General features: G+C 35.6%; 1 protein-coding gene across 1 annotated transcript; it reads left to right on the top strand.

The window, feature by feature from the left end:
• The first annotated feature begins 12333 nt into the window (after window positions 1-12333).
• On the top strand, window positions 12334-13269 carry LOC143666546 (olfactory receptor 9G19-like). Its single transcript, XM_077140221.1, has one exon. The coding sequence runs from the start codon at window positions 12334-12336 to the stop codon at window positions 13267-13269; it is 936 nt and encodes a 311-aa protein (XP_076996336.1).
• Window positions 13270-14065: the final 796 nt, after the last annotated feature.

Here is a 14065-nt window from a genome sequence, read left to right as displayed (position 1 = left end):
GGATTATTAGTTACAATTTACTAATGAGCCTTAGTAAGAAAATGTAAAGGGAACTTAAAGGATATGTGGGTGAGCTAAGCAACTATTTAACAGAAGAGTGTTCCAGGGACAGGAAAAGTACAGTTCAAAATCCCTGATGTTGGGCATGGTTAGAATTTCTGAGACATAGTGATAAAGCCAGCAAATCTGGAACAGAGTTCATGTTGGGCAAAATGCTAGAAAATGAAAATAGTTATTAAGGGAGGGTCAGCTTTGAGAGGAACTTAGGTGTATTGTTTGGAATTTTACTTTAAAGTAAAATAGGAGCACTTATAGGGTACAAAAAATGACCTGCTATTTTTGTTAAAGGACTGTAGTCTTGAAAAAAAATGATGTTTGGACTTGTAGCACATAACCAGGAATGAGACTCTGCAAGAGTCTCTAGGAACATTACATGAAAAGAAGACTGGAATACATAACCAGAAACAAGGCTGCAAACCTCCAGGAATATTATGCAGACACTGAACAAAGTGGGATCATGGTTCTGAAGTTTCAGGAAGAAGGTTTTATTAGTCTATGGCCATAGGGCTCAGCTGAGTAGCCTCTGAAAGTCTGAGCCCCAAACAGGGCCAAGGCAAGATTTTTATAGACAAGATGGTTCGTTAGAGGTAGGGTATTTCTAATGTGGGAACTGGCGAAATCTGAAGGAGATGATTGGCTGTGTGCCAGTGATCCAACCCAGAAGGATTGCAAAGCTGAGTTTGCAGAAATGGATGAACAGTTATGGGGGAAGGGGTTCTTGCAGAAGCCTCTTATCTTTGCTAATGTGTGCTTTGAACACTCTTTCTAAAGAGGGAGTAGCTTGAGTAAAAAAGAAGGGTGAATGGCCTGCTTGCTGACAGGGAGGGGCTGCCTGCTACATTCCCCTCTTTGATGCTTGCCCATGTCAGTGGGTAACATCATCACCTATATTTTGTCCTCTTCTTGTTGCAGGTGTTGATATTTTCAGATGGCCTGGACCTGAGCCATTGTTTATTTTTTATTTGTTTGTTTGTTTTCTTTTCTAACAGGGTTTTAATAGAGTACCATAAACTGTCAACCAGGACTGGTGGAAAGGCATCCTAACACAGCCCTTTTTTTAGCTGCTGTTTACCCTGTGATTAAAGTAAAAATGGGAAACAAACCTTGGCTGTGATGGGAGGGAAGTTGCTGTTTGGCCAGGTTTTTGTCTGCTACCTGGGTCCTGATCTGAGCTGGGTATGGGAAAAAAAGGTAGCCATGGGGGCCGGACACCTTCCTCAGAAGGGGTGAGGGTCTAGGCCCCTGCAAAGCTTGGGGGGTGAGGGTATGTGCCCTGCCTCTGTTGACCCTAAGTTTTCTGGTGATGACCCCTTAGAAACTGTGCTTGTCTTAGGTTGTTCCTTCCCTGAGGAATCTTACTTATCTTTGGCTAACCAGCCATCCTCTGGGACCAAGAAAGGTGATGTGAGGTGTGCAAGTGAAGGAAGGGTAATACTCCTGGAGAGGGTCTGACTTGTCACCTCCACAACCTATGCTCCCTTGCCTCCATGCCCAGCACCTGCCTTGGGATTCCCTCACCTGCTGGTGGGGCCATGGCTCTGGTCACATGTTTTGGGGAACCCAGGTTTCTTCTCCATTGAGGGCCCACCTCATAGCTTTAGGTAAAAGACAAACTTCATAGCACCAGCTACATGGGTACATCATTATCCCCAGTGGAGCTCATTGGTAAATGTTTTAAACATTGAAATAAATTGCAATCCTGTCTTGGTTTCACCTCTCTCACAGACAGGTGGCATGGCAGCTGGCTACTGACATCATTACTCTAACTTGTTAATTATACTCTTTTTACATAAATGCCTTCTCTCAGTTTTTCTCAAAAGCTCAGGAACTACAGGGCATACTTTTTGAAGATTTCATGGTTTCTGAACCTGGACATCAAAAAGTAGGTTCTTCTTAAGGTTCAACACCCTTATTATTGAAAAATTTCTCAGCTACACTTATAAATCTTAAATTAATAGAGGATGGGGAAAACAATTATTTATTAAGAAAATATTATTTTAAAGTTTTTAGTTAATAAAGAAATTAGTGCTTTGAGATGGCTAACAGCATTGCTTTTGTCAAGAGAACAAGAGAGAAAAACTTCACCTGTAAGAGGGGAAAATGGCTTAATTGTTGAGAGCATGGACACTGGGAAAATATAATTCTCAATTGAAACATCAACCCTGTGTTTACTACCTCTGTGACCTGAGAAATCAAGATTTAACAAATGAATGTGACTATTGGCTCATTATGTTGATATTCTTTTTAGTGTCTAGAGTATTTCAGACTAACCAGAAAGAAATACCTGAGGTTGTTGGGCTGTAATCCAGTAGCCCTGCTCATCGATAATGATTGTAAAACTATATTCCAAAAAAAAAATGCTTGTTGCCCATGTTTGCATGGATCTATTTCTAGATGTTTTGCTTTGTTCTATTGACATATATATCTGAAAATACTGCACTGTATTAGTTAACCTACCTCTACTGTAAGTCTTAAAATTGGATAGAGTCCAATGATACTGGTTAATAAGAGGATGGTGTAAGGGGTATGAAATGTTTACAGTTTTCTTTTTATTTCTTTTTTCTGGAGTAATGTAAGTGTTCTAAAAATTATTATGGTGATAAATGCACAACTTTGTGATGATACTGTGAACCATTGATTGTAAAATGGAAAGGGATGTATGGTTGGTGTATGAATATATGTATCAATGAAATTAAATAAAAATAAAGTAATACAAACTATACAGTGGGCATCATAACTGAGATGTTAAGACAGCAACACGGAACTGATTTCATTCCCCATCTAACCAGAAAAGAGTAACAACCAGTTCAGCATGATCGATTCACCATGAGCTCCACAGGTGTGTCATTTAGGGTTTTGATACTCTAATATGGCAAAAGATGGGAACAGGGGGATTATGGTGTATTAAGTTATAATATATTCATTTGTCTTTTCAAAGAAAAGGACTACAAAACTCCAAAGTCAGCAGAAGAGAAAACCTACACCAAAGTGAAGGAGTTCATTCTTTTAGTGTACACAGCTGACCTGTAGATAAAGAAAGTAGTCTTTTAAAACTTCCTCATCATTTATGTCATGAGTCTCTTGGGGAATATCCCCATGATTTATCTGATTGCACTAATTCTCATCTGTACACATCAAAGTGTTTCTTCATTTGGGAAGCTGTCATTCCTGGACCTCTAGTACTCTTTGTCTCTGTACTCCAAATCCTGATGAACTGCCTCTCTGAAGACAAAAGCATCTCCTTTGCTGACTTCTTGGTTCAGTTCTTATGTGCTGGACTGGCTTTTAGTAAGAGTAACTTGTTGGCTGCCATGGTCTACAACCACTATGTGGCCAGCTACAGCCCCCTGCTTTATTTCCAGGCAATGACCCCAAGGATATATGCTAGTTTTGTTGCAACTTCACATTTTGGTTGTTTACTTAACTCAACTCTCATCACCAGCAAAATATTTACCCTGAACTTCTGCATCAGTGTCACTGATAATATCTTCATATTGTATGATCTCACCATCAGAAACTAACTATATTGAACAAACTCTAGGAACTGAATTCAAGTGCATAGATTAGCAAAGGATACAAAGTAGACAGAGGTTATCTGATGACCTGCAGAAAATGGTGTTGATAATTTTCCATGTATCCAAATGTATGGGCTTATGAAAAGATAGATGATCCTTTCTCTCACACTATATTGTCACAGTTGAGGTCTTTTATTCTTATTGCTTTTTCCTCTAATCTTATTTTAAGATGTATTCTACAAGAGATAGTAACAAATTGGAAGCTTAGAAAAATGTGTGTTTTGAGCATCCATTTTTTTAAATGGATGCTTTTTGTTCTAAAGAAGAATGGTGAGGGTCTTAAAATAACACAGGCAATTAGTGTCAGGACTGATTCTCAATCAAAGTACTTCTCAGTCCTAAGTCAGTGAACTTCATACTTCCAAGCCGGATATGCCTTCCTCAAACCACAGAGAGTAGGTTACAAAAAAGCTAAACAACTATTTTTAGTTAATTTCTGAATGGCAAACTCATTTGGGCTTCTATTGTTTTTAATAGAAGTTGCCCTTATTTTTCTTCTTCAAGTTCAGCTATTATAAATAGGTGTATTATTTCTCTCAGTCAGATTTAAGCTAACTCCTATTTCTTTAGTATCATTTCATATCAGATACTGAATATGAATATATATTTCACCTATATTTTCATTAATCCTAACTCTATCTTGTTATATAGATATTTTATTACCTTTTTAAATATGAAGAAACTTAGATGTGGGTTTTGCTAACAGAGTTTCCAAGTGGTGGAATTAGGATTTTATCAGGTGACATTTAAATGATTAATTCTGCCTGCCCCAGACCTGTCTGTGCTCAGCTAGACATGTTCAATTGTCAGTTGGGGAAATGGAGAATCTAGTCAGATGTCTAGAAAGCTAACCCAGTTTTGTTTACATAGTGGAAATAGGTTTTCAAAATTAAGAAGAGAAGCATTCCAAGCCTCAGAGACACAGGCTGGCTGGAAATTCACAAGGTGAAAACTTAGGTACAACTTATGAGCCAAAGCAAACCAAAAGATTATCTTTAGTTTCCAGGGGTGGAAAAAGAGACTCCGCTCTTGACAACAGTCTCTACAGCTTTTGTGACCAATGCCTACTTTGAAAAGACTTGTCTTAGAGACTTTTCCACTAACCTGAGGATAAATTGCTATGGAATTTCAAATTACTGTTTGACAGAGAGTTTGAAACTGATAACTTTTGCACAGTTTCTTCAACATGACTTGAGCACAAAGCAGTGGGTTTTAATTGGCAACGTGACAGTCACAAGCCATGGCAGCTGGCAAATAATACTCAGTATAGCCCAGCCCAGTGTAGAAGAACTGAAGTGAGCAAAGGAGATGCTCTTGTCTTCAGAGATGAAGGTCATTGAAATCTTTTGTGTATAGCAGAGGAATAATAGAGACCCAGGAAAGACAGATTCCCAGTGGAAAAATACATAGATGTTTGGATCCTGAAGTCATTACAGATACACACTCTGAGAGGTGTATGCCCCATAGGTATCCAAGGAGCACACTAAGGAACACAGCAGAGGGATCGTGGTTAATTCCACAAGGATATAGTCAGTCCCATAGTGATTATTTTGCTCTTCACAGCTAAAGGAGCCCTCACTTACAAATCAACTGAGCCATGTTTAATTCCTTCAATACTATTCAACTGACAGGTTGGCCAAGACCATGTGAGTTGTCAAGACTATAGGTATTAAAGGAGGGGAACCTGAGCAGACACCTTGCCTGATTTTGGAGATTAAAATTGAATCTCTGAGCCTCAATATATTCTTTTTGGCAAGATACATTTAACCAAGAATGCCATAATGTCAATCCACTTTTACATAAATATTTTTTTTCTCAAATCCAGTTCTATTACACAGCACTGGGATACAGCAGTGAAAATCACAATTGAATCTTAATTTCATGGATGCTTGGTGTAAAAGGAAGAGATACATGATAAGCAAACAAACTAAAAAAAAAGCACAAAAACATTTCCAGTTAATAGTAGATGCTATTAAAAATCAAAAGTGAATTTTGGAAGAAATATGAACTAGCAGAAATTTTTATGTAAAATTATGGTTCCTAATCATTGTAGATTCCTACAACTCCTCAGGATTTCAAAACTTTGAAAATGACTAGCAAGACAATTAATAATACTGTACATTCGGTTTATCATGTGCCCCTCAACATCTTTCCTTTTTAGCCACACCAAATTCTATCATATAAATGTATCACAATTCACCATTGTACTTCTCAGTCATTGTGTCTATTGGTTCCATCTGTCGGGCATCATGGATAATGTACAAAATAAACAAACAATGTCTCACAGTATTTTCGTTTGGTTTATCAATCAGCAGCACTCTCAGTTTTAAACAATTTTCATTGGTACATAATGACAAAGAACTGGCAAACATAACATCACCAACTATAGAATCAAAACTACCCATTATCATTTGTCTCTCTCCCCACCCCAGTTAGTTGCCACTGGTAGTACTGTGGTGCTGTTGATGTTTTCCTTTTAACTATTTGCCACAGCATGCATTTTTACTTTCCCCTCTATACCTCTCTATATCCTTCTATTGCTGACTCTGTCCACTATTGAACCATTGAAATATTCTTCCTAGCCTCCTGTGTTCTGGAAAACCTAGAAGGAAAAATCTGAGATGATGGAATGGTAGCCCATGATAAGCTCTGGGATCTCTTCTGTAACTACTTGTTGAAGTGTTCTTTGAAAATTATTTCTCTATTTCTTTCTTTGCCTTGCATGTATGTTATATTATGAAATTTAAAAAGTTTGAAAAATTGTGCATTAAAAAGGTGGGGATTATTTAATAAGATGGAGAGAAGTCCTTTATGGTCTTTCACTCTGAAGGCAAACTGTTTCAGTCATTTTTTCATTCATCCCATTTAGGATAATGTAGAAATTCAACTAAAGATATTTGTAAACCAAACATTTATGTATAAATTATACTTATACTTCAGAATATTAAATTATATATGCACATAAATTCTGAATCTTTTCCTTCCTTTTGCCCCTCCAAATCTATTCCCCACCATTTTCTATCTTCCTATTTGCATTGGGGGGCAGGCTGTGTCATTTTCTTTATTGGGCTGATTTATTCACCATATTCTTAATGGGTTTAGCCAATGGTTGTCATTGGCAGTGTGGGAGGTAGACCTCAGTGATTTTTCCTGGTATTTCCTTTCAGGGTTGCCACAATCTATCTTCATCCTTGTACAGACCATAGCTTCTACCAGAAAATTTTCTATCAAAACTCTCTCTCCATGATTTTAAATACTTGTTCTTGTTTCTTCAGTGCTAAGTGTGGTAAAAAGTCATCCAAAGTGACTAGAATGAGGGTTATTACATTTATGCATGGGATTCCATCACATTCATTTGTAATGGTAACAGAGGCATAACATTGATTCACTGCAATATTCTTATCTGCCTGAGCTTTTGGACTCTTCCCATTACAGTAAGTAGGGATGGTCTTGCACCATAATCATACTGAATACTTCATGCTACATAAACCTTTGGTCAACATCCTTAGAATCTATTCCCAGTCATATATCCAGACCCTGCTTATGACAATTAGCAATATCCTAGCCTCTCTGTGTGTGTACATGCTATGGCTTTCCAGGGTAGTGCTTCTAATTCCCATCAGGGTTATATTTGAATATAACTCTCCTTTGGGCCTAGAAGCAAAGGAATAGGTTGACAGTAAATGTTGAAAAGACACTGGAATGCATAGATGGCATCGTGGAATGTTTTGTTCATTTTTTTCTGGCTTAAACTATTTCCTTGTGATAAGGCAGATGGGACTACATCACAGACCCAGAAATTTCAGTGATGTTTTGGAGTTTGAAACCAAATCAATTTGTGTCCTCCTAGTTCAAATGCTGTCAACATCTCTTTTGGGTTTCTGGAAGTCACCTGATATGGCTCCCTCTGCCTTCATACTTGTATATTTCACATTGAAAAGAGATTTTTCTTTTGAAGTTTGTTTCACCACACCGTGCAGCTGACTAAAATTCTATATTGGTTCCCCATTGAAGAATTCCCCAAAATGTTTAAAAGGGCCTAGTTAATCCACATTTCTTCTGATCCTGCCTATTCCAAATGCCTAATTTATTGATGCTTTATTTATATTTTTGGGGGTCCAACTACTCTTGAATTTTTTTTAATTATCAGAGAGGTTTTAGGTTCACAAAACAATCATACATAAAATACAGGATTCCTCAATTCCCATATGCCTCCCTATAATTAATATTTTTTATTAGTGTGCTATATTTGTTGCTATTCATGAATGAATATTTTTATAACTGCCCCATTAACTATATTCCATAGTTTAAGTTAGGATTCACTATTCACTTAGTACATTTTCGTGGATTTCTAAGAACAATTTTATTCTACTACCATATGTATTTCCTTTATTCTTCTTCAATTACACAATGGCTTTTCTAACTGTAACTTGGCACTGCTATAGTCTCTGCAGAACTGCTCTCTATCTTCCCTGAAGACTGCCTCCCCATTCTCTTCACCTTTTCTAATTAGTGAGCTCCCAGTATCAACCTTCAGTTCTCAAGCTAAATATTTTCTCAGGTATAGCTTCCCTAAGATCTTTTCTATGTCAGACCTTGTAATACAACCTCATGTCATCTTACAATTTTCCTATCAGCACTTGTCATAATGCATAATTATAAATTTATATAATTATTTGATTATGTCCCTCATAGTTGTAAACATCACAAGGATAAACTCTCTCTCAATACTCTTTTTATTATTTTTGTTTTGCTTGTTTTTATATTTGTAGTTGATTGAAACTCGAGCCTTGATGAGTTAAATATCTTCTCATCACACAATTAGTAGAATGTAGACCTGAGATTCATACTTAGAAATGTTTTATTCATTTCTTCTTTTTGTACTTCTTGGTGTGTGACAGGTTTTATTTCTATTTTCACTATATATCATGTTCTTGTTATTCCTGTTCACATATTCTTAACTCATGCTATTTACTTGTATCTTTACTCTCACTAAGCTAACCTAAGGCCTTACTTTGTACATTGTTTTATCTTCTTCAATATGTTAAATCAGTGCTGGAAACATAAGAGATGCTCCATAAATACTGCATGTTCTGTATGAATAATGCCTTCATAGTTCGATGTGTAGTTAGTGTTTGAAGAAAGCACATGACTCTGCAATAATTGATAAATTCATTGTCTCTTAATTCAGTGTTTGAAATTGGGACAATTTTATCAAGTGACAGTCAATATGTCTATCAGGTTTTTGATAGACATATTGACTATGTCTATCAGATAATGGTCTATCACCATTATCAAGCAATGGTGTTTGCTCTTTCGTTGGTATTATAATCACTATGAAATGCAGATAATTCTTGTGCATCTGCTATGTGTGCATTATCCTGTTAGGTTATTATTTTCTGTCAATTTCTTTATATAAATTCATAAATAATGCTCATAAATTAAACAGGCTTTTAAGATTTATTTGACCAATTCTGGTCCTGAGGAATGATCATCTCCTACTTCATTCCAGAAAAATAATTGAACATTATAATTGGTTGCTAAGCACTAGAAGAGCACTTGAAGATCTTGTTTTTATTCAGCAGCATATCCCAAAGGGATGCTCAAGCTTATATGTTCTGCCAGGATTCTTACCATTGGAAAGAGAATGCATGGAGTGAGTAGAAGCTACTTTCTATTCTAAGGTAAGGTGGGAATTCTGAAGTTTAGTGAAATTCAAATGAAATGACTATTCATATTCATGACATTAAGCACTGCATTTAGTTAACCAGAAGAAAAGGAGTAGTAAATCAAAATATGGGCAAAAGACAAAAAGATTATTAATGGTATCAGATGATTACATAATTCTATTTTTTTAAATAAGATTTTTTTCTAAAATAATATTTGATGAAGAAGTTAAAGAGTCTCAAATGTCTTCTTTCCAGACTTTCTTTCCTCAGTCAGTGAAATAGTGAATTGGGTATGATTTGACATCCTCAATGGATATTTTCATTCTCACAAACCTTCTATAGCCATCTCTCACTGTTCTCTCTGCAGTTACCTTGCAGGGGTTGTATTAGGCCTTTGAGTATGTTTATGTTTAGAAAATCAAATTATGTCAAATATTCATGACATTAAAATATTTCTTTTTCTAATTACACAGTGCATGGGAAGGAGTTCCTTAAAAAGGGAACAAAATTACATGCTATTTAGAATAATACTGAACAGCTATAATTAATATATAATTCAAAATACTGAACAGTTATAATTAATATATAATTCAAAGTACATCTGGCTAAAATATTTTTGGGAATGTCACAGCAGGTGCATTAATCTTTGAAAGGCTGGAGAAATTGCATTAAGATCAGTTTCTTTCTGAGTGAACTTTCCTAAAAGAGCTGCTTCTTAGGAAGCCTTATGGGAAGAAAGACATTTGATAGTTTGGAAAAATAGTTTTTTTGGAGAAAGGATTCCAGCACCCTTTGAATCCAACAAGGCATGAAGCCAACCTTAAATTTATGAGATAATAAAAAGCAAGTACAGTTCAGAACAACTTTCCTTTGTGTCTACGCAGACAAGAAAACCATTAAATAATTATGGATTATATGGTTTTTTTATCATTACAAGGAATCTCTGGAGAAATATTTTTTGAAGATCATATAAAGAAAGGTAATATGCTGTCTGACTTTGTGATTAATCATTTGTCCTATAGACACTCCTAATTATCTATGTGGTACTGTAGGAATTTTCAAATCATTTGTGGTCTGCCCAGAGCTGTGGAATGGACTTTGTGGTATGTGGCAGGTTTTATCTCTATTTTCGCTGTATGTCATGTCTTTTTTTACTCCTGTTCATATATATATATATATATATATATATATATATATATATATATATATATATATATATTGGGGGGTGCCTGATCTGGGGATTGAACCCAGGTCTCCCACATGGAAGGCAGGCATTCTAACCACTGAACCACCCATGCACCTTCCTATTCATATATTCTTAATTCATTCTATTTACTTGTATTTGATGTCTCACTGTAGCCACATTAAATCCATTTTTATATTATATATGCATTTGCAAACATTAATTTTATATTTTATAACTATAGATGAAAACAAGAGATATTAGAGAAGAACTGTCTCTTGCAATTTTCATTCCCAAGTTTTGCCTTTGCAAACAAGCCCTGCAATTGTCCAGCATGTATAAAAGGCCAAGAAAAAAGAATGGGCAGTTTCTGCATGAAAACACATGAAAATCTGGGAGTCATCATGGGTATGAATGGAAATCTTTGAGAGTTAATACAAATATATCTGAGGGAGGAATTTCTGAGATGAGGTTAGAAAATTATAATGAAAACAATATCTAATTTTGAATGTCTGTTTTTTTCAATGTGCATTAAACAGTAGAGTTCAGGGAAGGTGATTTCATTTAAATGTGGCAGTGGTCAACTGAGATCAGGACCCAGATCTGATTCTGGGTCATTGTCTGCTACCAGGAATAAACTTTGTTAACAATGAACATAGAATTCAACAGCCATAAAATATGGAGGGAACTGAAATGCCACTTATTCCTATCTGTATTCAGTTATTAAGATGGTCTTTTATTTTAACATAATTATGATAAAATCTTTGTTTTAAAAATTGAAAAATAAAGATTCTTACCATTCTGGTGGATATTGTCTCCTTCAATTGGAGCAATGCCAAGAGTACATCCTTTATTTTTTCAAGTATAATTTCATGTACACTGTCTGACATATGGCCAAAATAAGAATTTTTTTCCCTATTTAAGAGATTTTTAATGTATGTACCTATAGCATAAATATTAAGCACTTTATCATTGAAGATGCTGGCAATCATGATTTTGCTCTTCTTTGATTGTGGTTAGTGAGTTATATAGTGCTTCCTCTATTGCTGGTCTCATTCCCATCTCCTGCATTTTACTGTAAGGGAAAAGGATACTCATTGTTCTATCACTGTCTATAATTCATTCATTGAGCCAGTGTTTTTGTTTTTTTTTATATCTCTTAATTGCATAGAAAATTTGGTCCATAATATGAGCACATTTATCCATCAATTAATATTTTCCTACTTCTCCCCAAGGAATAGTTAATGATCATACACCCTTATGTATGATATAAATGCCCAGTTACCTAAGAAAATCTAGTCTTTTATTCAAATAATTCACATTTTCTACTCCATTCAAACCTCTGAGCTTGGTATAAGGGAGGGGGAGTGAATTAAATATACTAATTACCTTGAAGAAAATTACAGACTAATTAATTTCTGAAGATATTCTTAAATACAGTTAGTAGTATAAATTATCTTTATCCATGTAAATCTCTGGAAAAAGAAAAAAGGGAAGAAATACCAGAGATGTATTTTACTTGTTCTCCAATCATCCTCAGTACAAACAGAAGAGAAGACAAAGAACTCACCCTCCAACTAAAATGAGGACAAATTGGATTAAAAAATATATAGGGTGACACACACTGTATAGGTGACATCATAACTATGATCTTAAGATAGTAGCGCAGAAAGGAGTAACAACCAATTCAGCATGAACACATCTCAGGATGAACCATGTAGGTGTGTCATTTAAGTTTTTGATGCTCTATAACAGCAAATAATGGGAAGATGGTGATGATGGTTTAATAAGTCATGATGTTTTCATTGGTCTTTTTAAAGTAAAGGACTACAGATATCCAAAGTCAATGGAAGAGAAAAATTTCACCAAAGTGAAGGAGTTCATTCTATTAGGGTTCACAGCTGACTTGCAGTTACAGAGAGTACTCTTTTTAATTTTCCTCATAATTTATGTTTTCTGTCTCCTGGGGAACACCACCCTGATTTTTCTGATTTGTGCTGATTCTCGACTCCATACACCCATGTATTTTTTTATTGGGAATCTATCATTCTTGGACCTCTGGTATTCTTCTGTCTCTGCTCCCAAAATCCTGATTACCTGCATCTCTGAAGACAAAAGCATCTCTTTTGCTGGCTGCTTGGCTCAGTTCTTCTTTGCTGCTGGGCTGGCTTTTAGTGAGTGTTACTTGTTGGCCACTATGGCTTATGACCGCTATGTGGCCATCTCCAACCCCCTGCTTTATTCCCAAGTAATATCCCCAAGGTTATGTGCTAAGCTTGTTGCAGGATCATACTTTGGTGGATTTCTTAACTCAACTATCATCACCAGCAAAATATTTACCTTGACCTTCTGTGGCAACAATGTCATTGATGATTTCTTCTGTGATCTGCCCCCTCTTGTGAAGTTGGCATGTGATGTGAAGAAAAGCTACCAAGCTGTGCTCTATTTTATAATGGCCTCCAATGTCATCACTCCTGCCTTACTTATTCTTGCCTCCTATCTCTTCATCATTGCTGCCATTTTGAATATTCGCTCTACCCAAGGCCGTCTGAAGGCTTTTTCCACTTGTGGCTCACATCTGACAGCTGTCACATTGTATTATGGTTCAATGCTTTTCATTTACTGCAGACCAAGCAATAGCTATGCACTGGAACGGGATAAAGTGGTATCTGTGTTCTATACTGTGGTGATTCCAATGTTAAACCCTTTGATCTATAGCTTAAGAAATAAAGATGTGAAAGATGCCATGAAAAAAATGCTAGACAGGGCAGAATTATCTTAAATGAAACTGCTTAGTGACCAGTGGTTATATTTTTATGTTATCTCCAAGTCATTGTAATCATCTGGAACTCTCTAAAACAAGTGAAACAAGTGAACAGGGAATAATTAGAAAATGTGAAACAAACTTTGCTTTCATATTTTAAAACTGTGTACTAATGTACTTGTGGATGTTTTAAAAATATTGTAGGATAAACAGGGCTGTGACTTTTTGAAAAACTGCTTTCTGCTTGCTTGGAACATAGCTATATTTTGAGATATATAAAATAAACCTGATTTATTTCTACTTCCAATTGACAGTTCATAAATTGCATGGTTGAAGTTTTTAATCTTTAGTAAAAATGGTAATTTACAACTGGTTATGGAAACAATATTAGGATTAGATATTTTTATGGCTGGCTCTCATATTTGTTATTCTAGAAGAGAAATCAGGAAGGTGAAATGAGAAATTCTGATTTCAAAGATACTACACAACTTGTTGGAAGAGAGAATGAGTTATAAAGTTTTAAGAAAATGACCTACAATAAAATGAACTAGAAACAAATTTTATTTATTTGTTTTTTTCTTACATTTGTTTCCTGGCTTGCCATGATATAAAGATAAGAGACTTTCTTAGGTGCATGAGAAAACAAGCATCTTACTGGTGTTACTATGAGTTTTCAGCAATGTAATTTTTTTGCCTATGATTAAATAATCAGGTGTAAAACTAGAGCAGCTGCATGAGAGAGACAGAAACAGATGATGGATTGTAGATTTCAAATGGAGAGCCATATCAAATGGATGATGGATAGATGGATAGA

The sequence above is a fragment of the Tamandua tetradactyla genome, chromosome 23 (assembly GCF_023851605.1).
Source record: "Tamandua tetradactyla isolate mTamTet1 chromosome 23, mTamTet1.pri, whole genome shotgun sequence".
NCBI lineage: Eukaryota > Metazoa > Chordata > Mammalia > Pilosa > Myrmecophagidae > Tamandua > Tamandua tetradactyla.
This window is presented reverse-complemented; position numbering and strand designations above follow the sequence as displayed.

Coding starts and splice junctions, on each gene's coding strand:
- LOC143666546 (XM_077140221.1), top strand. CDS start 12,334: ATGGAAGAGAAAAATTTCACCAAAGTGAAGGAGTTCATTCTATTAGGG.